This window comes from Salminus brasiliensis, chromosome 21 (assembly GCF_030463535.1).
Source record: "Salminus brasiliensis chromosome 21, fSalBra1.hap2, whole genome shotgun sequence".
NCBI lineage: Eukaryota > Metazoa > Chordata > Actinopteri > Characiformes > Bryconidae > Salminus > Salminus brasiliensis.
Genome location: NC_132898.1, coordinates 13,403,679 through 13,430,819, shown reverse-complemented (window position 1 = coordinate 13,430,819; position 27,141 = coordinate 13,403,679). Strand labels below are relative to the sequence as shown.

Sequence of the window (27,141 nt, the reverse complement as noted above, 5' to 3'; positions counted from 1 at the left end):
TCCTTCACTCACAGTTTTCTGTCAGAATTCCGCAGCAGCGAACTCTAAAGCCTCCTGGATTCTGGCCAGTCGCCTTCTCTCTATTTCTCTCTCTTTTTTTCTTTCTTTTTTTTTTTTTTTCTTTCTTCCTCCGGCCATTTCTCTCTGCTTTCCTCCTCTACCTTTTTAGTCACCTATTCTGGAGGCAGTCTCCAGATTTTTCTCTCTTAATACCCTCCCTTCCTGTGGTTTATCCTCATTTTCCATGGTGAAGTCAGAATGACCCTGTTTTGACGACAGGAGTCGGAATAGTTGCTGGAGCGTTCGGTGTGAGTATAAAGTATCAAATGGTTTCAGATCCCGTCAGTGTGTGGGTGCGTACAGGTGATTAGATGCTACAGGACCATGTTTTGTCAGGTCTTTTCTTTAAATATGTTGTAGTTACAGAAATGAAAATAATAGTTTGGCCAAAAAAAACTGACCCCAGATGCTGTCAATCAGCCAAGACTATGTTTGGGATCTAAACTTTGCCTCCTTAGTTTAGGACAAACGATGCTAGGCTAATGTTGCTAGCAGACACTGGATTTAGACTGTCACCAATCTCATCTCTGCAAATGCATGTTCAGAAACGTGTCCCAGTCGGCTCAAAATGCATCCACATGTGCATTTGTGGTGTGCAGAAAAGTTGATGTTTAGAACATTGTATGAATGGCATTTTTGCATATCTGGTGGCGGAACCTTACATTATCAGTGTGGGCTCTTGTTGAAGAAATATCTGTCCATGCTATTTATTTATGATGGGGGTTTTTTTCAAGCGAATTTTGGCAGGTATTTACTATAATAAGACCAGGTGCCAAGGTGCCAATCAAAGTCAAAGTCAGTGTTTGTTAGCAATGTTAGCCTAGCATGTCTTGTTTTAAACTACAGAAGCAAACTTCAGATAGCAACCATGCTTTGGCTGCACCTCGGGTAAGTGATGAATCATGTTAACTTAATTTTTCCCCAGGTACAAGTCTTATGATTAAGAAAATGACATTTAGGTACATGTCAAACATACATATCAAAATTGAAAAAATGGAGATAAAGCTTTTGTGTGACAATATATACAGACTGTGGAATTAATGTAATCAAAAAAAGAATAAAGTATAATATAACTAATACAATTCCAGACTGAAGTCTATCTGTTTCTCTGCATACTTTGTTAGCGTCCTTTCACCCTGTTCTTCATTGGTCAAGAGCCCCTGACATGGTGGTGGTGTGTTAGTGTGTGCTGCACTGGTACGAGTGCTGCTGGAATGTTTGCCTTTACATTTAAGGCATTTAGCGGACAGTCTTATCCAGAGTGACTTTAAAAAAAAAAAGTGCTTCACTGTTTACTTAGCTACTTAGATAGCCTTAGCTAGTGAGAGTGACTATTGAAGAACAGGGTGAAAGGAGGCTAATAAAGTATGCAGAGACACAGATGGACTGCAGACTGTAATTATACATAGAACTACAGAGTGCTTCTGTATGGTAAGTGGAGCTGATATAATGGCCGTTGAGTGAGAGGCGGTGTGGCGGTATTAATGTTATATATGTATGTCTTGCAGGTTCCTCGGCATCCAGGTCCTCCTTATCCAGGTCATGATCTGAGTAAAGCCCATCCTAACCTTGGAGGGGCGCCACCCACTCTGTCTCAGATATCCACCCCCACCGCGCCATATCGCTACATAAAGGGCTGGGAAGCAGGCGGAGGGGTGAGTGTGTGTGCATGTGTCTTCTGTTCTGTATTTCCTGTGTTTCAGTGCCTGTCTCATAATACAGCTACATTGCTTTGCATCATTGTGCTGTGTCTGTGTTGTAAATGGAACATATGGTGTGTCAAGATGATCTAGACCACACACCGTTTTGTACAGGTCTGCATTCATACGTCTTATTCACAGTGGCTTTTCTGTAGTGGCAGTCAAATTATTTATATAATAACAACCCTTTAAAGACTCAGTATTTTATTCCAAACCAGCATGCAAGCAATTTCTGCTTACATAAGTTTCCAACCCTTTCAGATTAATAGTTGGTAGAGCCATCTTCTGCTTTGATGGCATTTTTAATTCGGGGTAAGTTTCTTCCTGTAGACTTGTTCCGGGTTGTTCAGGTTGGTTAGATGATGCTTGCGGACCACAGTCTTCAAACAGTGGATTGATCGTCTCAATTCTCAATTAGACTATTTAACCAGCCTTTGCCCAGACCTTTGAAAAACAACTTTTTTGTTGTTCAAGCACCAATGTTTCTTTTGCTTCATTTGTGGGGTCACTGTCCTACTTCTTTTCCAAACTGAAGCAGGTTGTCTTGCAGCATTTCTCTGTATTTTGCAACATCCACCCCTTCATTTTTAACAAGATGCACAGTCCCCACTGAGGAAAGGCTTCCCCATATGATCCTGCCACCCCCATGCTTCACTGTTGTAATCATGCTTATTGAGAAATTCAGTGTTACATGGGGATGAATGTTGACTAGAGTGTGCCATTTTACCTGGGTTACTCTGACACGTCTGGCAAGCTCCAGACATGCTTTGATATGTCACTGCAGAAACAGTTCACGTCTGGCTGACAGAAAGTCCACTCATAAACGTTTTAGCGACTCGTGACCAATAATCAGGCGATTGCTGTAAAAAGGATAGACACAGCACAGACTCTGTTGCAGCTAATTCAGACTCAAATCACACACGTTTAGAGGATAAAGCCTCAGCGAGTGTTTTCGACTGTTTTCAGGCACATTCAGTGATCTAGTTCATCCAGGTTTGCTTGTTAGTCAGTCGAACTCTGCATCACTAAACTCTCAACTATGGTGGGCCTGTTTTTTTTGTTTGTTTGTTTGTTTGTTTTCCCTCCCCCACCTGTTTTTGAAGTTGGTCTTAAGGAATGCCTTTTTTGGCTGCCCATACAGGCCGACTAAATGCAGACCTCTAGATACCATTGACTGGTGAACCTTCACTCCAACCTTAACCACTGAATTCTGTGGTTACTTCAAAGTCGTTGTTCCCTTCCTGCTCTGACAATGAGTTTTGAAGGACAGCCTGGTCTAGGCAGCGTCCAGGTGGTGTGATGCAGCCTCCGTTTCCTCATAATTGATCCAGCAATGCTCACTGGGATTTTCTCACTGGGACTCTTCGGTCTTCATTTTCACTACTTACCTATATTACCTAATTGGACCTTTCACAGCACCTGGATTGCATATGTGTGCTAAAAGCTTTTTATTAGTTACTATTTTTTTATCTTTGTGTCGTCCGTGTACCAGACTAATCTGATGACTTTTTTTTTTAAGGGACTGAATAATGTTGCTAGACACTATATTTACTGTGCATCCAGGTTCCGGTGAGTAAGAGCCCTTTAGAGTATGGAATTATTGGATTGTGAGCTCAATGCATTAGCTTGAAGGAGCACTGCTAGTCTAATAATAGAGGCTACCAGCCTCCTCCGCACTCATTCTGTCACACGCGCGCACACACAAGCACACTCATAAGACAATGATAAGATGCTCCAGTTCTTTACATATCTGAGGTTGATGGGAGATTATGCTCTTAGACCCCTATCTCTTTATTAATATCCAGGGTTGCAAAACAAGGTAAAAATAAATGCCATATTGTGACATTAAGAAACAGCATTGATAAATATGATGATAATATGACCATATATGTGAATACCAGATGTTTTGGCACCTATTCACACCATAGTACTGTGAGTATTTAAGGCAGATGAATTGATCTCCTTTCAGCAAATTAAATATGAAACTTTAACTTTTTTAACTTTAACCACTTTAAGCAAGTTTAGCAATTTTAGAGTTAAAAAAAGAAAAGAAGCACCATGCAGAAGTGTGGCCAGCCTACGGATTTGAGCTCCCCCACCTTTTGCTAAGGTCCCAGGCCTTAATAAGCTTATTAGGGCTATAACTTTGTTCACAGTCATTGTTAGGAAAGGCCATGTGATGCGAATTCCGATACTCCTCAACCATACCCTAACAATCAGCAGGGGCTCCTCCAAGCTGCTGCCTAGCTCCCTTCAAATTCCAAAAATTCATGTCCACAAAGCAGGAGAAGGCAGTATGAAGAGGGCGTTTTCACATGACTGTTTCCTCAGTTCATAATGTCATTAAAATGGCATGTAAGAGGTGAAGTTGGCTAGAGAAATAACTTGTATGATTGCTAGAAAGTTTAGCCAACTCTGGAGTGCTCTGTTCTACTCCTGCATGAATATGACTTTAGGGGTCCCCAAGCTTTTGAATGTATAATATATATAGTGTGTCTGTCTGTCTGTACATCATAATAGACTCTATAAAATGTGCATTTGTTGGACCTGAATCATAACTCATTATATTCTCTTTGTGTTTCCATTGTCTTTCATGGATCCAGCCTCAATACAGTCCAACACAGAATGCTGGCTCCACCTCTATTGTATATTCTCCACAGACGCAGCCAATGAACGTACAGCCTTCTAGCCGGCCAGTAAGTCCAACTCCTCCCACGTTGACGCTGTAATTTAAGCAAGACCTTGTCTAAACACAAATTTTACACTTTCTTTGTTCGTGATCAGCCCAAATGTAGATACTCAGCTTTGACGTATTTAGTGTCTGTCGCTTCTTTAGATATGCTCTAGAGATGTGAGGCTGATGTAGCTATCAGGAAATGGAAGCTTTGACCTCACTAATTAGCAAATTGCACTGCAAACTGAGTTATGTCAGATTATCTCAAGAGGCTTGTGGCTTCTGACACTGTGTTACTCTATATAAAAAAGACTTTTATTAATATAATGTTCCTTTAGTGGAATTGACTGTTTAACAGCATCTCCAAACCATGTTCTTTTCCTCTGGCAACATGTTTTGGTTCAGTGTTTGTGAATGTATTTTAGCCTGTTGAAAAAGCAATAGTTCTATTTTTTAAGGACACTGAACATTTCCCATTGTTTTAACCTCTTAAAACACTCTAGGTCTAGAGTATATGGCCTGCACTTCCATCCCACTCCTTAATCTCAGAACTACAAGAAATATGTCTGAAAAAGAATGACTAAACAATAAGCCTGCTGTTTAGTAAATCCTTTTGTCCTTATGGTAAATGTACTGTAGCTGTAAGACTTGACAGAGGCGTGTAATATTGTAAGTAATATTGTAAGTGTGATACCTCCTATTTATTTGCCGTGTGTTGTGCCACATTGTGCCATGCTATTACCTTAGCGGGTGTGGCTAGTACTTTTCTATTGTCTTTCTTTCTCTTCGTCGCTTTTTGCTGGATCGTGTGAGCGTGGCCATGCAGGTCAAATAAGTGTTACTATAGGGCACATTTGTCTAAATGAGCAATGCATTGATTTTCCATAATCAACATGGTTAACGATAACAGGGCTCTGTCCTGCGGATGCGTAGCCTGTTGAGATGCCAGGACAGGCACTGGTGTAGTTAGTGTAGTAGTCTATTACTGTAATCTACATCTCTACCTCTCTCTCTTATTCTCTCTTTTGTCTGTTCTTTCCTTCCATTTCTTCTCTTGCTGCTGGTGTCCTCTCCATGCCTGCTCCCGCACCTGTTCTCTCTGCGTCAGTTTGTGACGGGCCCTCGACCCACCCACCACCAGGTAACCCTTCCACTGTTTCTAAACAAATGACTAATCCCACTAATGTAATTAAAATCACTGATTAGCTGGTTACAAAGGCACCCATCAAGAGATGGGATATATGGCAAATGTATTGGGACACCTGCTCATTCATTCAGTTTCTTCAAAATTAAGGATGTTAGAGAGTGTATCCTACTTTTGTTGGAGTAACTGTCTCTACCGTCCTGGGAAAGCTATGTACTAGGGATTTTGAAGCATTGCTGTGAGGATTTGATTGCATTCAGCAACATTAGGGAGGTCAGAATGTTGGATTGTCACCAACCCACCTAACCCCCAACTCATCCTTAGAGTACTGTATGGTGCACCATCATTCCAGAGAACATGGTTCTCTTCACTGCTCCTCAGCTCAATGCTGGGGGGCTTTATACCCCCTCTAGCCTACGACTGGCATTAGACATTGTGCCAATACTCATGTTTGTCTGCTCCACAGTACTTCTCTACATGGACTAGACAGTGGGAGCAACCCTAAAGTAGCTGAATGTATTCATTAGAAGGGGTGTCCATAAACATTTGGACATATAGTGTACATATTAGGCAGCAAGTGAACTGTCAGTTCTTGAAGTTGATGTGCTGAAAAGCTGAAGCTGAAAAAAGGCAAGCATAGGGGGTGACTTTGATAAGTGCCATGAGTCAAACATTATTCCACAGGCTCCGAGTGGACTAAGGCGCTGCCACTGTGATCCAAGGATGGCTGGTTCGAATCCTGGGTCATGCTTGCCATCAGAGTCTGGGAGAGAACAGTCTGCCTTGCTCTCTCAGGGATGGGTTAATGGCACCAGTGTTGGTCAGCACAGGCGTCTGTGAGCTGCTGCTGTGTGTGTCGCTTTATACTGAATGTGATGACAGCGTAGCAAAGCTGCATGCAGTGGTTAGTACCTACACAAAAACTTTCCGAGATCTCACTCCAATCAAGCATCTGTGGAATGTGCGGGTCAAACAAATCCAGTCCATGGAGGCCTCAGCACTGCAAAGGATCTGCTGCTATGTCTTTGTACCAGATACCACAGGACGCATTCAGAGGTCTTGGGGAGTCCATGCCTCGATGGGTCAGATTTCTTTTTCTTTTTCTTTTTTTTTTTGCAGCACAAAGAGGAGCTACTCAGTATTAGGCAGGTGGTTTTAATGTTACGGCTGATCGTAGTAGTTTTCAGTGTTGTGGAAGGCAAGAAAATGTGATTTGCTGATACTGTGAAACTGTGATTTTCTTTTGACTAGGCTATCATACCATGAAACTGAGCAGAGAGTGTAGGTTCAGTGAAGGTGCACCTTATAAACTGGCAGCTAACTAAAAGGCTTATGCACAGTACCGTATGTCCGTCCTGCTGTGTACAATCAACAGTAGCACTCCTTTTCCAGGCTTATAGGCACAGCTTGCCTGGTCGTTCGCACCTTTGAGTCACCTGGCTGTTTACAGTTTTTACAGGCCATAAATAGTGAACTTCCAGCAGGGTGGCATTGTAAGCTTGCGCCACACACTCCGGGCCGCTGTCGCTGGCTGCCACTGCGGAAGTATTCATGTGTCAGATGGAAGCGAAACAATGGAGCTTTCTGCTGCTGCAGAAACGTTAGGATGAAATGTAGCGTAGGCTAAGAAATATCATTCATCCTATGCTAACAGACATCAGCGGCATGCTTTCTGAGGTTAGTGTCCGTGATCCATTTTCTCAGAGGAGTAGAATAAACCCCTTCATTGTTTTTTCTGTGGAAACAACAACTTCTACATGTTCTGATCTAGTGAAAGCAAATCCACTTGTGCTGTTTGAGAATGTTAATAATCAATGCTTATGTAATATTTTTTCCAGAGAACTTCTTTTGCATGATTTTTGTTGGAAGGTATCACAGATGTTATCGTAGCTGTGCCTTGTATACTATCTAAACTGATGAACTTTACACTGATTTTAAGACGGGTAGAAATTTCTACAGTCTACAGCACAGTTACACAGCTAAATCCTGGGCTTTCAGCCATTTCAGCGAGCCTATGTACTGAGTTTGATCTGATCATTGTATTTTTGCCATATATAGATAATACGAGTACCGTAAAGTTTGAAAAAATCCATCCAGCTTGGATACAATATTCCTAGAGAGTGCTGTAAATGTTTAACTTTAACTGTAGTAAAAGTAGTAAATGTTTGTGAGCCCCTATTCTAATGAATGCGCTAAGCTACTTTAAGTTACACCCATTGCTGACAGAGATCAGTCTAGTCCCTGTGGAGAAGTATTACCAATAGAATAGGACTCTCTGGATCAGACAAACATTGACCTATTAGTACCATGTCTAATGCCAGACATGGGTTAGAGGGGTATAAGGCCCCCCTGCATTCTGCTGTGGAGCAATGGAACTGTTCCTGAGATGGGGAATTGGGTATAAGGTAAGGTGGTGATCACCCAACATCCTGACCTTACGCTCTTGTTGCTGAATGCAATCAAATCCTCACATCAATGCCCCAACCTCTAGGAGAAAGCCTTTCCTGAACAGTAGAGACAGTTACTCCAACAAAAGCAGGATGAACTCCTGAAGAAACGATAAATGAGCAGGTGTCCCAGTACTTTTGTCCAAATAGTGCATTTGCGTACAATTATAGCACACAATGGATAAGAGAGCAGTATATGTTATCTATCCATTAAAATAACAAGGGAAAAAAACAATGCTTGAAACGACTGATATCGATCTTTCAGATCAGACCAGGACGTCCTTATATATGACCTTGGCATTGCTAAACCTTTGAGTTTTTAAGGCAGTTCATGCTCATATGTCAGGGAAGGCTTCTGTCCTAAATTATATATGTCTCCCATGGTGCACTGTGGAGATTTGACATCTACGCAGGTTTAAAAAGAGCTGAGCTGGTGTTCTAACTCTGAACGACAGCATGTTCCTGCCTGCCCTCCACTGCATCCTGTCAGCACCAGCAGCCTGCAGGCCATACAAAACCAAGCAGAGCAGGGAGCCAAGAGGGAGTGGACACACACACACACACACTTTCACGTGCACACATACAGAGGGCTAGTTGGCTGCTGTTGAATGTAGGTCAGCTGTGGGAGTGCCCAGAGAGTCGCCCTTAGATGCATGTACACTGTCATTCATGTATAGAATCATTTGTCTTGTTAATATTTTGGTTTTTAGTTGATATCCAATAATGAAATGTTAGTGTAAATAAAAGCATTTAAGGCAGTGAATTAATGGGGTTTTCCCATGCCATGGTTAACCCTTTAGACTCTGTATGTAAGCCCACAGTTCAGTTCCTCACTCTCTTAACTATGTTACTAATATGATGAACATCAGTTTTATAGACCTTAAAATGACACCTTGTGGGAATATACTTCAACAATCATATTTTATTATTGGAACTGTCCATTGTATGAAGTAGTTTTACACTGATCAGCCTAATATTGAGTAGGCCATCCTTGTGCCACCAATACAGTTATGACCTATCGAGACATGGACTCGAAAAAACCTCTGAAGGAGTCCTGTGTTATGTGGCATCAAGGCGTTTGCAGAAGATCCTTTAAGTCCTGTAAGTTGTGAGGTGGTACCTCCATGGATCGCATCAGTGATCAGTGATGTATTGGGGGGGAAAGTATATATTTGGGGGGGGGGGGGGGTATTTGGACACCTACAGGAGCTTTTATGACCTCCCATTCTAAATCCATAGGCATTCATTTGGAGCTGATTCCCCTTTGCAGCTTTATTATCTAATCTTCTGGAAAGCTTTCGCCCTGATTTTGGAGTGTACCTATGGGACGTTTTGCTCATTCGTCCAAAAGAACATTTGTGATGTTAGACGAAAGGGCCTAGCTCGCAATGGCCATTCTAGCTCATCCCTGAGGTGTTGGATGGGGTTGAGGTCAGGGCTCTGTACGGGTTAGTCTAGTTCTGCTACATCAAACTCACCCAGCTATGCCTTTATGAATGTTGCTTTGTGCACTGGGGCACAGTCATGGAAACATACAATTGCCCAAAATGTTTGGTACTCTGAAGCTTTAAGATTTTCCGACACTGGAACTAAGGGGCCTAGGACAACCCCTGAAGAACAACCCCATAGCATTATCCCACCTCCACCAAATTGAACAGTTGGCTAGGTGTTTGATTTTATACAGCTGTGACAATGGGGCTGAATGAAACACCTGAATTCAGTGATTAAGAGGTGTTCAGCCACAACATTAATACCACCTCCCTGTTTCTACAGCCATTGTCCATTAAATCAGCTCCTGTTACTATGTAAGAGCACATTGTAGTTCTATAATTCCAGACTGTAGTCCATCTGCTACGCTACTTACTTTGTTAGCCTCCTTTCATCCTGTTCATCAATGATGAACCTCCATACACAAAGTTGATTGTGGAGGACAAGCACAAGATTTTTCGCTCCAAGCCCACATTTCTCTCTTGTTGGTGTACCTGAATCATAGCTAGATGTAATCACACACACACACACACACACACACACACACACACACACACACACACACACACACACACACACACACATACAGAGCCTGTAGAGTGGTCTTTTGGCCCAGCTATGCTCTTCTGTTGGCACAAATGAGTCATGGCTCGTCAGTGGCCACACACCCACATAGTAGCCTGGAAACCCCCACTATTGCCACACTTATGCGCTCACTATGTTTTAGTCCAAGACAGCCCCCCCCTCTCCTTCCTGTTCCTCTCTGCCCCTCTAGTTGGGAGTGGGTGAAGGATGGCGCTTTTCATATAGAATACTGACAAGATTGCAACAATACAGCCAATCATATTGTATGAAATCCTGTCTCAGCAGGTCGTATTGTAACGTTTTTTTTGAGACGACCAGCTGGTAACTGTTGTGTTGTTGTGTTAGCTTGGAGCAAACATATTGGCTTGTTGCAAGAGCGTTTTTATCCGGACACTATGAAGCACTTCCAGTGCTTTTGTGTGTGTGTGTGTGTGTGTGTGTGTGTGTGTGTGTGTGTGTGTGTGTGTTACTGAGTGTGCCAGTGCATTCCTTCTGTTTAAAAATGTACCAACATTGGTTTGGCCACTCCAAACATTTGTGCTATCTGTCTGATTATGTTTGGGTTTTTTATTTGTTTGTTTGTTTTTGTCAGCCGCACCGTGGTGTCTTTATACTGCATATTATATACAAATTTCTCATGAAAAGCTTACAAATGCAAATTCTGCACTTAGAATTAACTCCAGAGCTTCTCTCCAACTTGAAATGAAATAACGAGGGTTTCGGGTCTGCTCCTGGGTTTTTAGTTACACCTCCTAGCCCTAGCTGTAATTCCTGAACAATGACTTGTTGGTGAATTAAGTTACATTTATAATGCTTCATTGCAAATCTATTGTGTACATATAAAATTGTCACTGTCCAATTACTTACAGACCTGGCTGTATATTTCATTTACCATCTTCGATGATCAACAACTCTGGCATGTTTCTGTTGGTGTAAATGTCGTCATAAAAAGGAAGAAACGGAAGCTACCTGAATGCATAGTGCCAACTGTAAGGTTTGGTGTAGGAGGAATAAAGGTCTGGAGCTGGGGGCCGTAGTTCCAGTGAGGGGAAAATCTGGAAAGCTGCTTAAAGCTTATAAAGTCTTAGCCATAAAAGTCTGGTTTCAGAATTACATTGAAGTGTAATGCTTTAAACCTCATTTGCAAAACATAACAGAATATTATTAAAGATTAAAGTAAATAATTTGAATAAATAAACAGGTTAATTAGTAAGAGAGAACAATATATAAACAAAAAAGATACTGTAAAGTAGAAATTAGAATAGAGTTAATGTCTAAAATAGAGTTCATGTCTGTAAGACCAAGAAAACATTCCAGAAGAACCGCTTGTAGGATTGCTAGAAAGAAAAAAATTGACCCCATATTTACTGCAGAAGACTTTCAGAGACATTTATCAGACTCTGGAGCTCTACTGTGCCGTGACCTGTGGACTGATGAAGTAAAATTGCACCTGTTAGTCGCAAAAAAGGGTGCAGAACTCCAACCTCTCCAACTTTCACAGCAAAATAATAATCCTAAACTTACCTCAAAGTCCACATTGAACTACCTCAAGCTGAAGGCTTTGCCATGGCCCCTCACAGTCCCCTGGCCTAAAGATCTGCAGATAGACCTTAAAAAAAAAAGAGCAGTGCACGCAAGACAGACCAAGAATTTCACAGAGCTAGAACCCTTTCGAAAAGAAGGGTGAACATCCCCTAAACAAGAGTTGAAAGACTTGGAGCTCTTTTTTGACATGAAAACAAAACGTTAGGAATGCAGACTAGAAGCTGTTCAGACACTGATGTGTTGGAAAAACGATGTAATGAATAATGTAAAGAGATCATTACATTTGAAAAGTGTATAAAAAACACAAATGTAACAACTCTTGACATTTAGAGATTAGGATACAGTATCACCTCTTTGAATGTTAGTAGGGTTTGAATCATGTTTGCTTTATAAAAGCTGGCTTACTGCATTACACACACACACATGCGCACACATACACACACATACTTGCCTTATATTAACTCCACTGTTGGCTCTGGTCTCCTCTGGCTTTTCTGACGCATTGATTTCAGTATAACAGCATTATGTTCTCCAAATAGCCTCTGTGCACTCAATAGCTCAGTGATTTACTGAGCTGGAGAGAGTCAGTGGATTTTATGATGCGGTTCGCTTTGTGAGTCCAGTGGAGGTTTCCTCACTTTTCCTCCCTCTTTCACCCACAATTAGAGATGGGTGTTGTTAGGATTTTATATATACTGTAACTCTTACTGGAACTGCGTAGTGATTTGGTGCTTTACTATCTGTTGGTGTGTTTTTTTGTTTAATCTTGCCAGATCACAATTACACAATAAAACACAATTACCCAAATAAATAGCTTTACTTTAAGCACAGATTCCTTGCTTTCATCAGTTCATCAGCAAAAATGTAACCACCAACCAGTCCCCCCCCCTCCTCTTAAGCATGCTTGGTGCCAATCTTCAGAGAGTCCTTTTCTATTAGCAGTACTTCTCTACACCTCGCAGACGCCAGTGACTGCCAACATCGCAGCAAAGCGATGTGGGGAGAGAGCACCGTCTACCCACCCTAGAGAGAGCAAGGCAGATTGTGCTCTCTCTGGTCGGCTGCCGATGGATAAGCAGCATGACCTGGATTGGAACCTACACCTCCTCTGCTCATGTTGACTGCGCCTTAGTCCGCTGGACCAATCTGGGCCCCTGATGCTGTTTTGAAGAGTTTTAATGCTCTGTCTGTCTTCCTATGATGGCAGCCCAGACGGGCAATGTTGTGTAAATGCTGTGGTACAGAGTGCAGTGACAGTCTGTTCCAGCGCTGCTTTTCTACAGACAAAAGGTTGGCAAGTTGTGAATTGGTTGCATCAATAATCTTAGTAGTCTTAATAGTTGCATAATAATTTACTTCCATTACTACAGACCAGCTGTAAGTTGTTTATGCAATGACTTGAATTATTTTTCAGTTTGTAGTTCGTGTCCTCAGAAGCCAGCCGTGGTCCAGCTGAGGTCACTGGACGTTGTACCATTTGAGGTTATTCACTGAACTTAAACTGCTTGAACATCAATGAATAAGGAGAAAATTGGGGTGTTCTAAAACTTTTGACTGGTGACATATTTCCTTTTTTTTTCTTCCAAAAATAACTATTTTGTGTGTGTGTGTGTGTGTGTGTGTGTGTGTGTGAGTGCACGAGAGTGTGTGTGACTGTGTGTATGGAAGAGCAGCTGGAAGGATATTGAGGGGTCACCTCCCGGTTTGATGTTGCCCAGCTGGCGCTCCCATTAGGCTGGTTTGTTGAAGAAATATTTGCAGTGCGGGTTGGGGGATTTCTCCTGCAGTTTGCACACACACTCTGTTCTCTGGGTGAATAAGGCTTTGTGCTGGAGCTCAACCCATAATACCCCATCCGTTCCACAGGCCCCTTTGAATATGCACGCATGCGTGTGTGTGTGTGTGTTTTAAGACAATATATCGTGTTAATTGTTATTGCAATTTTGCGTTACTGATATTGCAGAAAGCTGCAACATGCAAACAGACCTTTTAAGCCAGAGGTGTAATTATTTATTTATTAGTCACATTTAAATGCAAAGTTTAAATTGATCTGACTGACATGATGTTTTCTCTGACTGCTAAAGCACAGCTGCTCACTCACTGTCTAATACTAACTTTCATCATTAAATATAGTCGCTATCAGAGCCATAACACAATAACGTGTTCCAGTAAACAGTGGCAGTGTGTGCTTTGACCTTTCCCTGTTCACTGCACTTCACCAAGTTAGCTACCTTTGCTAGTTCTGAAGATCAGTTGGAACTGTGCCAGTAATGTAGCATTCAGAAAAACCTGCGAATGACTAATTTTTACACCGTATAGGAATGTAAACTATGACAAAGTGCCTAAATCTTAGCTATTCGTGCATTGCAGTGAAAGCGTTTACCAGATTAGTGAGCTGAAAAGGACATTCTGACTGCTGATTGGTTCCCCGAGTGGTTCAGCGGAATATGGCGCATGGTTCGAATCCTGGTCATGCTACTACAGGCTGGAACGGGGAATGGGGGAAAAAAAAAAACTCAGGCCATGTGTATGACATCCCTGCTCTCAGCCAGAGGAGTGTTTGTTGGCTTGATGTTATGCATCAGTTTTCATTTAGTATTCACAAGATACCAACAAATAAAATTGTGTAGTTAAAATAATGCAAGCCTTTAGAGATGTATGAAAGTGTACCAGAATCTCAAAACAAATTCTTAAGATTTTTTTTTCTTCATGTAGTACATCTCTTGTTTTTGGCAGAGAGAAATGATTGACTAAATGCATTAAAAAAATAATTATTCAAAATATCGAAATAATAGCTAAATGTGAGAATGGAAACTAAAAGAAAAAGACTATCTATGTATTTTGACCAGTTATCCACCTGTCTATCTCTCTCTTTCTCACTTCCTCTTTCTTTCTGTCTCTGTCTCTCTCTTGCTCTCTAGTTTCTGCACAGGGCTCAGATGCAGACAACTCGTCCTGCTCTCCCCTCCAATGCTCCCTCCATCCGGCCATCTCAGACTCCGGCGGCTGCTGTCTACCCCCCCAATCAGACCATCATGATGACCATGACCCCCATGCCCTTCCCCTCACCACAGACGGCCCAGTACTATATCCCACAGGTACGCACCAAACACCTGCTAGCAGATATACGTGCATGTAGCGCTGCAGGGAGGCGCCTCTAGCAGACTAAATGAACTGTACACACTCAGCATCCAGCAACACCGCCAGCAGGAGAATTGTTGGGCCGTTTACACTGCTTGTCAGAAATGTTAGGGACATCTAGCTTTTCCGAATATTATCATCACAGTCACACAAAAAACCTTGCATCTCCAAAATGGCAACTTTAATCGATCTAAAAGACCAAGTCATTTTGGAGCCTTTCTATTGGTCCATGGATCTGTTCTGATGTAAAGAACCACTGGCAGATTCACGTGTATGTATGTGTGTATATGCATGTGTTAGTTGCAGTAAGTTACTACACTACAGTCCAAGCAGGTATATTTTGAAGAAAGCAGTATTACGAAATAGTCTAAATATTTGTAGCCATAGTGGTGATAGTTCTACTTGCCAAATTCTAATGTCAAATGCCACACATTTTGTTTGCTTGTTCTGATGTCAGCTCTCACAGTCACACAGGCTTTCAAGTGTTTATACCACCTTTGCAGCAAGATTATCGTGAGCTGTTTTGAAAAATAACTAAACTAAAGAATTATTTCAGTTAGAGTTGTACAGTAAATCGTTTCAGCAATGTGCAAATGTGCAGTAGTCAATCACAGGACCTGCAATGTGTAATGTCAAATACAATTATTAAACTTTTATCGTATCACCTGGTTATTTCCAACACCCAGCCCTATTAATCACGGATGTTTGGTAAAACCTAGTGAAAAAACCCTACTTTCAATGTAAGCATGAAATATGTCTTAAATGTGTTTTTTTTTTTTTTTATTGAACTGAAAGTAACAGTGAAACATTTATTTAATGTTTACTGTCCCTAAACCCTAAATCCCTTGATAAGCAGGCTGATTCAGCAATATCTAATGTACAGTTGATCTCTTCCAGCATTAGCTAGATGCTAATTTGCTTTACCTAGACTGCCTTTGTTTGTTTTGTTTTTTAGTTTTTTAGGCCAGTTGGCCTACGCGTTTTATGATGAACGGATCAGTAACTGGCCCAGAGTAAAGTCTTATTATGTTTTTTTTATAATTTGTACATTTAAGTTTTAAAAAAAGCAAGTGAAAAAAACATTCTAAAGTAACCATGTCAAAAATTCAAGGTTTCCATAAGAAAGTTGATGTATGTGCAGGTTGGCGTTTTGTGTGTTTGATGCCCAGTGTTGAATCTGGCAGTTGGATCCTCACTAATGTAGTAAATGTAGGTGGTATTGAGTCTAAACCCTGGTTTCTTCACTCTGTGCTCAGTATCGTCACAGTGCACCCTATGTCGGACCCCCACAGCAGTACTCTGTGCCGCCCCCGGGCTCCGGAACCTTCTACTCTGGGCCTGGACCAGGGGAATACCCCACACCATATGGTCAGTACACACTGTAGTCATTCGTATTTGTGTGTGTGTGTGTGTGTGTGTGTGTGTGTGTGTGTGTGTGTGTGTGTGTGTGTGTGTGTGTGTGTGTGTGTGTCTCACACCCAGCTGCTTTTAGTTACTGGCGGTTATTTTCAGCCTGTCTGATTTGTCCACACTCCAGAACGTTCTCCTCAGTAGCTGTTTTGATCAGTGACTCATATGAAGCAAATCACACCGTTGTTGACTCACTCACTTTTTGTGTTCTCTTTACCCCCTCTCTCTCTCTCTCTCTCTCTCTCTCTCTCTCTCTTTCTCCCACTCTATTTTGTCTCTGTCTGTTTCACTGTCATCTTTTTCTCTGTCTGTCTCTCATTCTCTGTCTTCCTCTATCATTTTGTCACTTTCTCTCTTATTCCCATCATGCTCTCTTTTTCTGTCTCTCTCTTACTGTCTATTTCACGCTCATCTCTCTAACTCTGTACCTCTCTCTCTGTCTCTCTCTCTTGCTCTCATTTTGTCCCTCTTTATCTTGCTCATTGTCTCTTTTTTTAGTTTAACTTTCTAAACTAAGTCAATAGTGAGTTGGAAAGCATTAAGAAGTGAGGGAAAAAAAAAAAAAAAAATTTCAAGATATTACTGCTCACTCACCGCTCTCTCTTTCTCAGCTCCAGCAGCTGCTGGACCGGCGTATTTTCCGGGTCAGACGGTGTACCCCTCCTCCGCCCCCATCATAGTGCCTACAGTACCACAGCAGCCTCCGCCAGCCAAGCGTGAGAAAAAGCCAGTGAGTATGCCAAAGAAGGCATATATAGTTATTAGTATTGAACGTTTTTGCCATTTGAGCTATACCATTATACTATACTCATATCACCAATGCATGGGATATTTTTTGTGGAACAGAGATGATGCACCAGTGAAACAGCAGTATTCTGTTCCTTATCACTGAATGAATTGGTATTGGTTGTTCGATGGGCTTGGGGCACAGTCATGCTGCAACAGAAAAGGGCCTTCCCCGAGCTGTTTCCACAAAGTTGGAAGCATACAGTTGTCCACAAAGTTTTGGTATATTGAAGCATTAAGATTTCCCTTCACTGGAATAAAGAGGCCTAAAACAACCCTGTAGCATTATCCCTCCTCTACCAAACAATGCAGTCAGGTAGGTAGTGCACTTCTGGCCTTCACCAAACCCAGACTTGTTCTTCAGACTGCCAGATAGAGAAGCGTGATTTGTCACTCCACAGAACAGGTTTCCACTGCTCCAGAGCCAGAGTGTGATTTACACCTCTCCTTCCGACGCTTAGCATTGTGCTTGGTGATGTAAGGCTTCCATGCAGCTGCTCGGCCATGGAAGACCATTTCAATCTCCCGAAGCACAGTTTCTGTGCTGATGTTAATGCCAGAGGAGGTCTGGAAATCGGCAGTTATTGAGTCAGTAGAGCGTTGACGACTTTTATGCACTACACGCCTTTATTTGGTCTGCCACTTTGTGGCTGAGGAGCTGTCGAAAGCTTCCACTTTTTAATAAAACCACTCCAAGTGACTTTACCAAGTCGCAACGGTGGCACCCTATTACAACACCATGCTGGAATTCAGTGAGCTCTATAGAACCAACCATTCTTTTTATTAATATTTGTAATCTTTTATTTCCTGATATTTACATATGGATGTGTCAAAATAATTAGAACATTGCCCTTCTTGTTTAAACCCACTAATTTGTCAAATGGGCAAAAATATTGGAAACATTGATTTTGTTAATAGCTCTGAATGTCTACTCTTAGTTTGAGCCCTGGGTCTTACTGGTGAAGACTGCATTTATCTATGGGAGAAAAGAACAACTTTTTAAAGCTGAGAAAAGAGGGAACATTGCATTGGGCATGAAAACATTTGGAATGTCCTGAAAAACAGCAGCAGTCGATGACAGAAATATTATGAGGGCTGTGAAGAAAAACCCACCAACATCCTCCACAGGACGGGGGGTGAAAGTGTCACAATCCGCCATTCTAAGAAGACTTTGAGAGGCTGTACCACGGGATGCAAACCACTCCTTGTCAGTAAGAATCGGAATGCCAGATTGGAATTTGCAATGGGGTTCGGAGAGGAGCCACAAACGTTTTCTGCACTTATAAGACCAAGATTAACCTCTACCAAAGTGACGAAGAGGCCATAATGTGGAGAAAGAAATGATCTGTTCATGATAAGACACATATAACTCAAGCAGGAAAGTAGGAAGCGTCATGGCTTGGGCTTGCATGGCTGCTTCTGGAATGGGCTCCCTATTCTTTATTGATGATGGAACTCATGATGGTAGCAGCAGGAGAATTCAGGAGTCTATAGACATTTTCTGCCTGTCAGTTTACAAGGAAATGCAGCCAATGTAACTGAGAGGAATTTTATCATTGTGCAACAAGACAAAGACCCACAACACTAGAAAGCACTTCATGGCCAAGACTGAACATGAATTTCCTCTGAACGAAGCTGCAAAAAAATACCTAGAAAAATAATAAAAATAAAGAATGCAACAGTTTGAGGATATCAGTGGGTTGTTGGTTTCATACAGGTATTGGAAGCAAGAGACATGCAACCAAACTTTAAGTGTTTTTACTTTAGCTTACTTTAAAACCTTCTGTACCAGTACTTCTGCTCACCAAAGAAGTACTACCACGTTCCAAGTTGTTTAACCACTTAAATGGCCTATGGCCCGCCGACGCCAAGCAAAGAGATTTATTACACACTTCTATTACCAAGGAATAGCCCAACCAGTTTCTACAGAAGTTCCTATAGTTTCTGAATAATATCTTTAGTATGTAATACTCCTTGGAGTGTTAAGTGGTAACACATCTAGATGTAGTCAAGTATAAGGAAACAAAAGCTGACATTCTGCTCCATCGAACCTTAATTAACCTTAGTTAATGTACTGAAGACACAGAAGTACATTACACAGTATCATAACCCATGTAAGTCCATTTATTTAAGACTAAAGAAGCATATTTTCAACACATTTTCATTCTGACTGACTGACTATAGTCTCAGTAAAGAGGAGGTATTTCAATCAAATCACTTAAAGCCTTGTTCTGGACGAAAAACTGCTTGATTATTATGGGGATTCTGTTAATAAGAAAGACGGATGTCCCCACAGGAACAGATTTGAGTATTTTTAAGCTCTCGAAAGTGAACAGATCATGTTTTGTCTTTCTTATGTGGTGGTGTGGTCAAAGCCAGTCGGATTCTTTCCCTTCTCCAAACTGGCACAGACAACCAAACACTGGCATTAAACTTTTGTGGAGGCCCTGTGTAGGTATTGTCAGTGTAGTAAAAGTTGAGGGTTATTTCCACCTCACAAAAAAGTAAGAGAGTAGAAATCAAGTGCCAAACAATGAATAGCAAATAACAGCAGGCCTGGGTGAGCTGGCATCAGACTAAAGGGTTTAGTTTTTGTATTACACCCAACAAATTTAAACCCATTTAAACCCTGTTGTGCATGATGTAGCCTATGTTCTGCCAAAACTGTCTATAAAAACCCCAGTGTGGCCATATGGTCTGATGAAAGGTTGGTTGGTATTAATAAAACAGCACAGAAAGGAAGGCTTAATGGGTGATCAGATTATATATTTTGTTACTTTTTGAAGTTTATATTTTTTATGGTTATATTAATCAGATCAGCTACTATATTTTTCATTAATTGGAGAATAGACTTTTAATGGTCATTTGTAATGGAGAATAAAATTTAATGGTAATTGTGCCCTGAGCAAGTTTCAGCACCTCGCTTACTTAATACTAGCACTTCTTTTGGCAGATATGACCACCTACAAACACAGCTAGGAGCCTTTTTGTCACTGTATTAACAATAACCATCCATGTTTTCATGTAGAGCACTTAATTACTTTCATCTTGCATTTCTTAAAGTAGTTCATGGTGGATTTTGAAGCTCGGGTCACTGTTGTAGAAGCAGACCTCTGTTCGGGCTTCAGATTCTATGGGATTTGCAGATATTTAACAAATCCTTTCTTCTATTTACACATGCTATTATAATGAATACTCTGTGCCACTGGCTGCCACACAACCCAATGCTTAACAGTTAGCAAAGTGTGCTTTTTATCAAATGTTGCTCTTTTTTCCTTTTTTGTACACTTGTTTAATATTGCCTCAGGCTTATCTAGATGTTGTTCTGCTAATGCAGACATTTGATTGTTGTGATAAGGTTAAATGTCAGGGTTTCTTACGATTCCTCCGTGCAGATCATATTTGTGCAATCAATGCTGTACAGTAGCTGAGTTTTTGCAAGTCTTTTGCTGTTTGCATTCCCTTCTGGTGAGCATACGAGCTGTGATGTCTGATGGCTTTCTCCTTGGGCTGCTGCAGTTCCCTTCATTTATTGGTTACCTTTTTGACAGTGGAAATTGTTACTTGACTTTTTCTGGCCTTTCCTCTGATTTTGTAGCTTCATTTTCAGAACCTCAGCGACCCTTTCTTGCCAAATTAAGCAGTTTCTGACCATGGTCAGTATCAAAACCTGTCAGACTTAACTGGAGATAGTTGCACGTCTAGCTTGCACTCTAAATTCAGTGCATTTCTGCTGCTTTAGTTAGTGCCTTCTGTGCTTTCTGTATCATTGTCCTCACAGATCCGGATCCGGGATCCTAACCAGGGAGGAAAGGACATCACAGAGGAGATCATGTCCGGGAGCAGGAATCCCACACCCCCTGTGGGTCACACTTTCTCCACCCCCACACCACCTCAGGTAGGACCAACACAAACAGACTTCCTGTGTAAAACTGCATGTAGCAGTTGTATGGAATTGTATTGGTGTTGGAGTGTTGGAATATACTGTAATTAATTGCATCCACTCAGGTGTTGCCCAAATAAAATTATCACATTAGAGATGCGTTCATTAGATTGCTAACTATATGTAAACACTGATGGTGGATTTTTCCAAAATGAATAAATCCATGAAATCTGAACATAATATACTTTTATCATACAGTAGATGTGATCTATCGTCCCTTTTGTGTGTCCATAGCAGCGGAGTGCCAGTCAGACTCCAGAGCAGTTAGTCTACAATATGGATCCACCGTACAGACTCAGCCCTGTGTCTACAGACAGCAAACCCGCCTTAGGTAAGCCCTTTTAGATCAACCTGTTTGCTCTCAAAGATAAGTAATACACAGAGATGAAATGGTTACATGTGAGATTAAATTAGATTCTTAAAAGCAATGATGGAACAGGATTGAGAGTTGACTGATGGATTGATCTCAGAGGAAGTGAATCAGCAGCAGTCAATCTTCATAACAAGCTCAGTTTAGCTAGAATGAATGGACCCACATGACTAATAAAAACATTAAGTACAATAAAATGTAATAAAATAAATGGAAAACTGAATGACCAACTGAATCTCTGATGTGCTTTTATATGTTAGAGGACAAGCCTAGAACGGATTCCAGCCCCCATAAACCATCATCTCCTGGACTTAGGCCTTCGGAATCCTCTACAGACAGGAGGGAAGCCCCAAGTCTTCCATTATCTGACTCTTCTTCTCCCTCTCTCGTGGAGCCAGAGCTCTCCGCGTCGCCCCCTAGCGCCCCTCTTCCTCTGAGCACCTGCAAGCCCACTGCTGCAGGAGAACCTGAAGATCATCTTCAGACCATTTCTACAGGTCCTGCTGTTTTAGCCCAGACCCCAGTACCTGATACAGAAAACTCTCTTCCAGAAGCTTCTCCAAGTCCATCAGCTTCTCCCTCACCTCCTTTGAAAGCAGTTAACGGTTTAGCGGAGTCTCCAGCACCTTCTCCCTGCTGTGAATCAGACTTTCCATCTCAGGAGATCCTTTCTGCCCCTGCCCCCAACCTTTCAACACTGAGCTCAATTCTCATAGAACACCCACAAAAGGAAGCCCCAGTTTCAAGAGAACCTCACCAGACACAAATCACTTCGTCACCATTTGAGCCTGGTACCCAGACTTCATCCACCTCAACCACTTCCTTGCCCCCTAGCATCCCTGTGGCTGCTCTAGCGCCCCCTCCTGGCCTCTCTGTGGTACTTCTGCCAACTTCCAGCGAAACTGAAGAAATAAACAGAGCCACAGACACTAATGTCCACCTAAAGGCTGAGGCAGCAGTGCAGGAGACTGATGCCAATTCTGATGTACAGTGTCAAACTAATTCCAGAAAGTTGTTGTCAACAGGTAAAGTGCATTAAATTGGACGACAAAATTAATAGAACTATGAGCAGATATGATTGTCAATTGCCTAATATAGTTATCACTGCAGTCATCAGATTTCTCAAATAAACCGCAGAAGCAAGGCTGCTGTTCAGTGATCTTACTAAGTAAACATGGACTAGCCTTTTCTCTCTCCCTCTTTCTCTTTTAGCACAAGCTGCTTCTGTTGCACCAAAGGGCTGGAAGAAACCAAATGAGGAATGTGTGGATGTGGAGCCTCCACAGAAGCAGAATGAGGTGTGTATTTGCAGTGCAGCTTTGACATTAGTGACTGTGATTGTTAGACTGATAATATGGATATATTGTTCTATTGTCCTGTGTTCTTATTAATTTCCCTCAGCAAACTCAAAAACTCCTCTTCCACTCTTTACTCCTCCAGGAGGGGCCCGATAAGGATGGCTCTGCTGGAGACGAGACATCTGGGTCGGAGACAAACGGCTCCGCACCAGCAGAGGACATCCAGGAGAAACCATCCGTTCTGGAGGAGAACGGTGAGTCAGAGCCACTGAGGAACGGAGCTGGCCACGCATCAGAGACGGAGAGTGTGGACAGTGGGGTCACTGAGGAAAAGAAGAACTCTACAGGCACGCCATCACTCATACAGGAGGGTAAGAGTTGTCCCACATGGAGATGGGCAGTATACCTATACCTATTTTTTTAAACAAATATCCATGTAAGAGAAATATTTAAGAAAATAATAAATGGAATCACTGAAGGATTATGGTTATTGCATGTAAGAAGTGATCCTTGTATTGTAGGTGTATATACAGCTCCGGACAAAATTAAGAGACCACCCTACATGATCAGTTTCTCTGGTTTTACTATTTATAGGTAATGTATTTAGGGAAATTGTCATTTGTGTTGTATTTCATAAGCCATGGATTTCCATGAAGCCATGAAGCCATGCATTTCCCCTAAATTCCAAATAAAAAGATTTAAGATTTAAGAAATAAAAGTAGTCTCAGTTTTTTCCCCAGACCCGTGTATATGAACAAATAGCAGCTGACGTGTGTATGTATGTGTATGCAGTATAAAAATAATTCACAGGTTGCATAGATACAGTTATTTGGCTTAACTTGAGGTGCAGTATGAGCTGCTTGCTTCTCTTGTACTTTAATGCTGTATCTTTAGATCGCAGTTGTTAGTCAAGAAAGTCAACCACGCTATGATGCTCTGTATTGTGCATATGATGCACATGGTCATTCTAAAAGGTTGCAGTAGACTACAGGAAGCTAAGAGGATAATATTGCTTGGAGGCAGCTGCAAATTGAGAAAGAATAATGATTTTAATAACATTCAGTAGTCCAGTAGAAATAATCATTAGTTACCTCCCTAGACTTTTGTGCTATTTTAAACCTCCTCGGAACCACTGGTAGTTTCTGGCTTTATTAGAGTTTAAGAAAGGTCACAGAGCATAGGAGGTTAAATGTCATTCTTATTGGTGTAATAAAAAAAAATAGAAATGCGAGTTAGGAGACTATAGAGGTCTTTTAAGGTTAGTTTTTGATAGATAGATTTCATAGATACTTTGACTAGATCTAGGCACTTAGTCAAAATATCTGTAAATGTGAATTGCTAAGTTAGTTAAAGATGATGTCATGATATCAGAACGGCACAAAGTTGAAGATGACACATTTCCTTAATATTTTAAGCAAGATTACTTTTTTATTTCCAAATAAACATAAAAATGCAAAATTTGCATCATTACTCCAGAGTCTGCTAAATCTTCCTAAAGGTATTCTGCAGTCAAGCAGATTGCCTTCCTAGGGATTTTACAAGCAGCTCTCTCTCAGCTTGACCTCAGTTCCTGTTAACTGCCATTACGTACATTACGAACTGGAAGGAAATGACCACTTGAAAACACAGTGTTCTTCTTATAGTCGTCTTCTGTGTTGCAGGCATGAATTATTTACATTTTCAGAGCGCTAGGCAGCTGCTTGAGGAGCCCATGGTGGCTGATTGTTGGGACGAGCTTTGAATTTAGCATCACCTGGCCTTTTCTAATGATTATCATGAACAAACCACCACCCTGACAAGCTAATTAAGGTCTACCTTTTCTAAAAGTTAGGAGCCCTCAATTGTCTTGGGGTGCTCATGAGGTCCAGGGCTTTTCACATCTGGGAATTTCCCCACTGCTGGACTAATAAAGGACTATCTTATCTTATCCATAAAAAAGTAGTATTTGTGGTCTGCATATGCGCTCTAAGAACGAGGCTAGAGTCCTTTATCAGGCAGGTTATTTTATGTCACAGAACCTTTTTCCACAATAAAGAGCTGGTCTTTCGGTGCCAAACTCCTCACTGTTGAAATGCCTTTGAGGATTCTATGCAGCCAGTGGTGGTCCGGCAAAACTAGGCTTACCTGTTTTTTAGTTTTTATTCTTCTTTCATTCTAAAATTGTGTAACATAAATAATAATAATACACTAATGTGTGTAAAATCTTGAGTAAAAACAACTAGCTTAACCTGTTGAAATGAGTGTCTCAGCTTCAACGTTTTGCCTTTTGAAGATCAGTCCATCTGCTTACTTCTGGGGTACATAACCTCTCTAATACTTCCAGGTTCTGGCAGAGAAGTAAAGGGGTATAGCCTGTAGTGCCAGACAGATAAGAATGTTAATTGGCTGTGGCCTGAGAGACACTTTCTCAGACAGTAAACATTACACACATGGATCCAACCTTGAATTTGTCAAAAGCTTTTTTTTTTATTTATTTATTTTTTTTTATGAGAAGTGAAGAGGAAGGAGGCTTGAAAGAGAACGAGAGACTGAAAGAAGAAGCCTGGGTTGTCTGAGGGGGGAAATGTGTTTTTCTCTCTCTCGCTCTCTCTCTCTGTACAAGATTACATATTTCCTCTTCTGCTTACAGACTCAAACGTGGCATTGATTGATACGTGGCGTTGCTTTCCACAGAATTTCCTTATAACAATTACTGTACAATAGCAGCATACATTTGTAATGGTTTAACTGTGGGGGTTAAAAGAGAGTGTTGTAAACTGTAAAAGTGCATTGTAATTGTTACTCTGGTTTTCACTGCTTCGTATGTTTTTTGCCTCAGTGCCTGTCCAGCCCAATGGTAAAAGGCAGTATGACCGGGACTTCCTGTTGGGCTTCCAGTTTATGCCAGCGTGTGTGCAGAAACCAGAGGGCTTGCCTCCAATCAGTGATGTCGTTCTGGACAAGGTAGGTATCTTGGGTATCTCATTTGGGCTCACCCACTATTGTGGGTGGAAATATCCTCCCAAATGAATTTATATAAAACACATTGTGTGGCATGTGATAATAAGTATCTGTGTAATTTCCCCGAATAGCCACCAGTAGCCACAGGCAAAAGCAGTAACGTTGTACAGCCTTGTCTATTAGCCGCCTTTGTTTATTCCGTTTGCATGAGGTGCATTGGAAAAGGCCTGCTGTTATTGTTCAGGTGCTTCAGGTTCAGGTAATTACAGATGAAATAAGTACACAGTGGAGCACAATCAGAGCCCAAAACATGGCTAAGCTCACAGAACACACAACCATGTCTATGACATTGCAAATTTCTCAAGTCTTGGCCCAGTTTCCTTGAAGCATTTTAACATCATCGTCGCTGGTAGAGAGAGTGTTCAGTGGGAGACCCGGTTTACTATTTAAGAATCATCTGTGTGCTTTTGGGAAACTCGGCCCTTGCCAGTAATCATTTAAACTGTAGTGCATTCCCTAGTAAAAACCAATAATTATAATAATAATAATAATAATAATAATGAGGCTCCATCAGGGATTTAGTTTGTCTATCTCAAATAAGATCTGGGAGTTATTTTTATGGCACCATTCTGAGTAAACTCTTGAGGCTGGTGTTCCTGAAAATCCCAGAAGACAAACAGTTCTAGAAATATTTAGACCGGCCTGTCTGGCACCATGAACACATACATTGTATTACAAAGGTCTGTACACCTACAAGATATAGACCAGCAGTTTCAGGTACTGTCCACAATGATCAGCCATCAGAATGGGGGAAAATGTATGTTAGTGTTTACTCATCTGAATGTATGCTTATCCACTAGCGTGTATGGAAGGCAGTGTAAGAGGGTCTTTGATTGTGTCCACTGGATGGTGTATTTGATCCACTGACTGGCAACCAAGTGATGACAAAACAAAACAGGTGTGGAGAAATGATCAACTAATGAACTGATGGACATTCATTTGAATACACTGTGGTCTAATGCTGCAGTTGTTGTGTAGATTTCACATGGAAATAATGACACACATGGCATATAGTCAGAAAGCTCTGTTGTGAGAATGGTACTCCACTGTTTACCGTTGAGAGAGGCCGATAATAGGGTTCAGTGTTTCCCAATTCTACGTTTCACTAAAGCAATTCCATTGTAGTAGGACTGGGTGGGACTATATGACCACAAAAAGTGCATCACATTTATTTATTTATTTATTTTTGACAGTTTTGCAGTATATCACAGTAATATTGACTTTGAGTCCTACTAGAAAGGTTAACAGTGGCTATCTTTACTACTAATACACATTTAACAATAGCAGTGTTGTTTCGAAGTGCTTCAGTCTTTAATACATATCTTTTTAAATTTCATGAACTGAACTTAAGAAAGAAAACAAAAATGTGTTCAAAGTGCAGCTTGACCCCAAAAAGTCTCAACATTATTGTAGCGTGTTCAGAAAGTACCTGGCACCCTACAAGTAAGAGAGCGCGTGTGTGTGGAGAGAGTGAGACGTTGTGCAGAGAGCAAGTTTAAAGCTCAGTGTTTTGTAATTTACTGCATGATTCTGTTGGGCACCCCAGCTAC

General features: G+C 41.3%; 1 protein-coding gene across 5 annotated transcripts in view; it reads left to right on the top strand.

Moving 5' to 3' along the window:
• Window positions 1–27,141, top strand: part of eif4g3a (eukaryotic translation initiation factor 4 gamma, 3a) — a 71,283-nt gene that overhangs the window by 22,603 nt on the left and 21,539 nt on the right. For 2 of the 5 annotated variants that reach the window (XM_072666547.1, XM_072666550.1), the window contains exons 3-14: window positions 1,569–1,715; window positions 4,364–4,458; window positions 5,500–5,575; window positions 14,565–14,741; window positions 16,041–16,152; window positions 16,806–16,924; window positions 20,762–20,878; window positions 21,158–21,254; window positions 21,554–22,318; window positions 22,506–22,591; window positions 22,734–22,962; window positions 25,410–25,534. In XM_072666547.1, the coding sequence (XP_072522648.1) occupies window positions 1,569–1,715; window positions 4,364–4,458; window positions 5,500–5,575; window positions 14,565–14,741; window positions 16,041–16,152; window positions 16,806–16,924; window positions 20,762–20,878; window positions 21,158–21,254; window positions 21,554–22,318; window positions 22,506–22,591; window positions 22,734–22,962; window positions 25,410–25,534 (2,145 nt within the window). The remainder of the gene's footprint in view (window positions 1–1,568; window positions 1,716–4,363; window positions 4,459–5,499; window positions 5,576–14,564; window positions 14,742–16,040; window positions 16,153–16,805; window positions 16,925–20,761; window positions 20,879–21,157; window positions 21,255–21,553; window positions 22,319–22,505; window positions 22,592–22,733; window positions 22,963–25,409; window positions 25,535–27,141) is intronic. The other 3 variants (XM_072666551.1, XM_072666549.1, XM_072666548.1) reach the window with 3 other exon arrangements.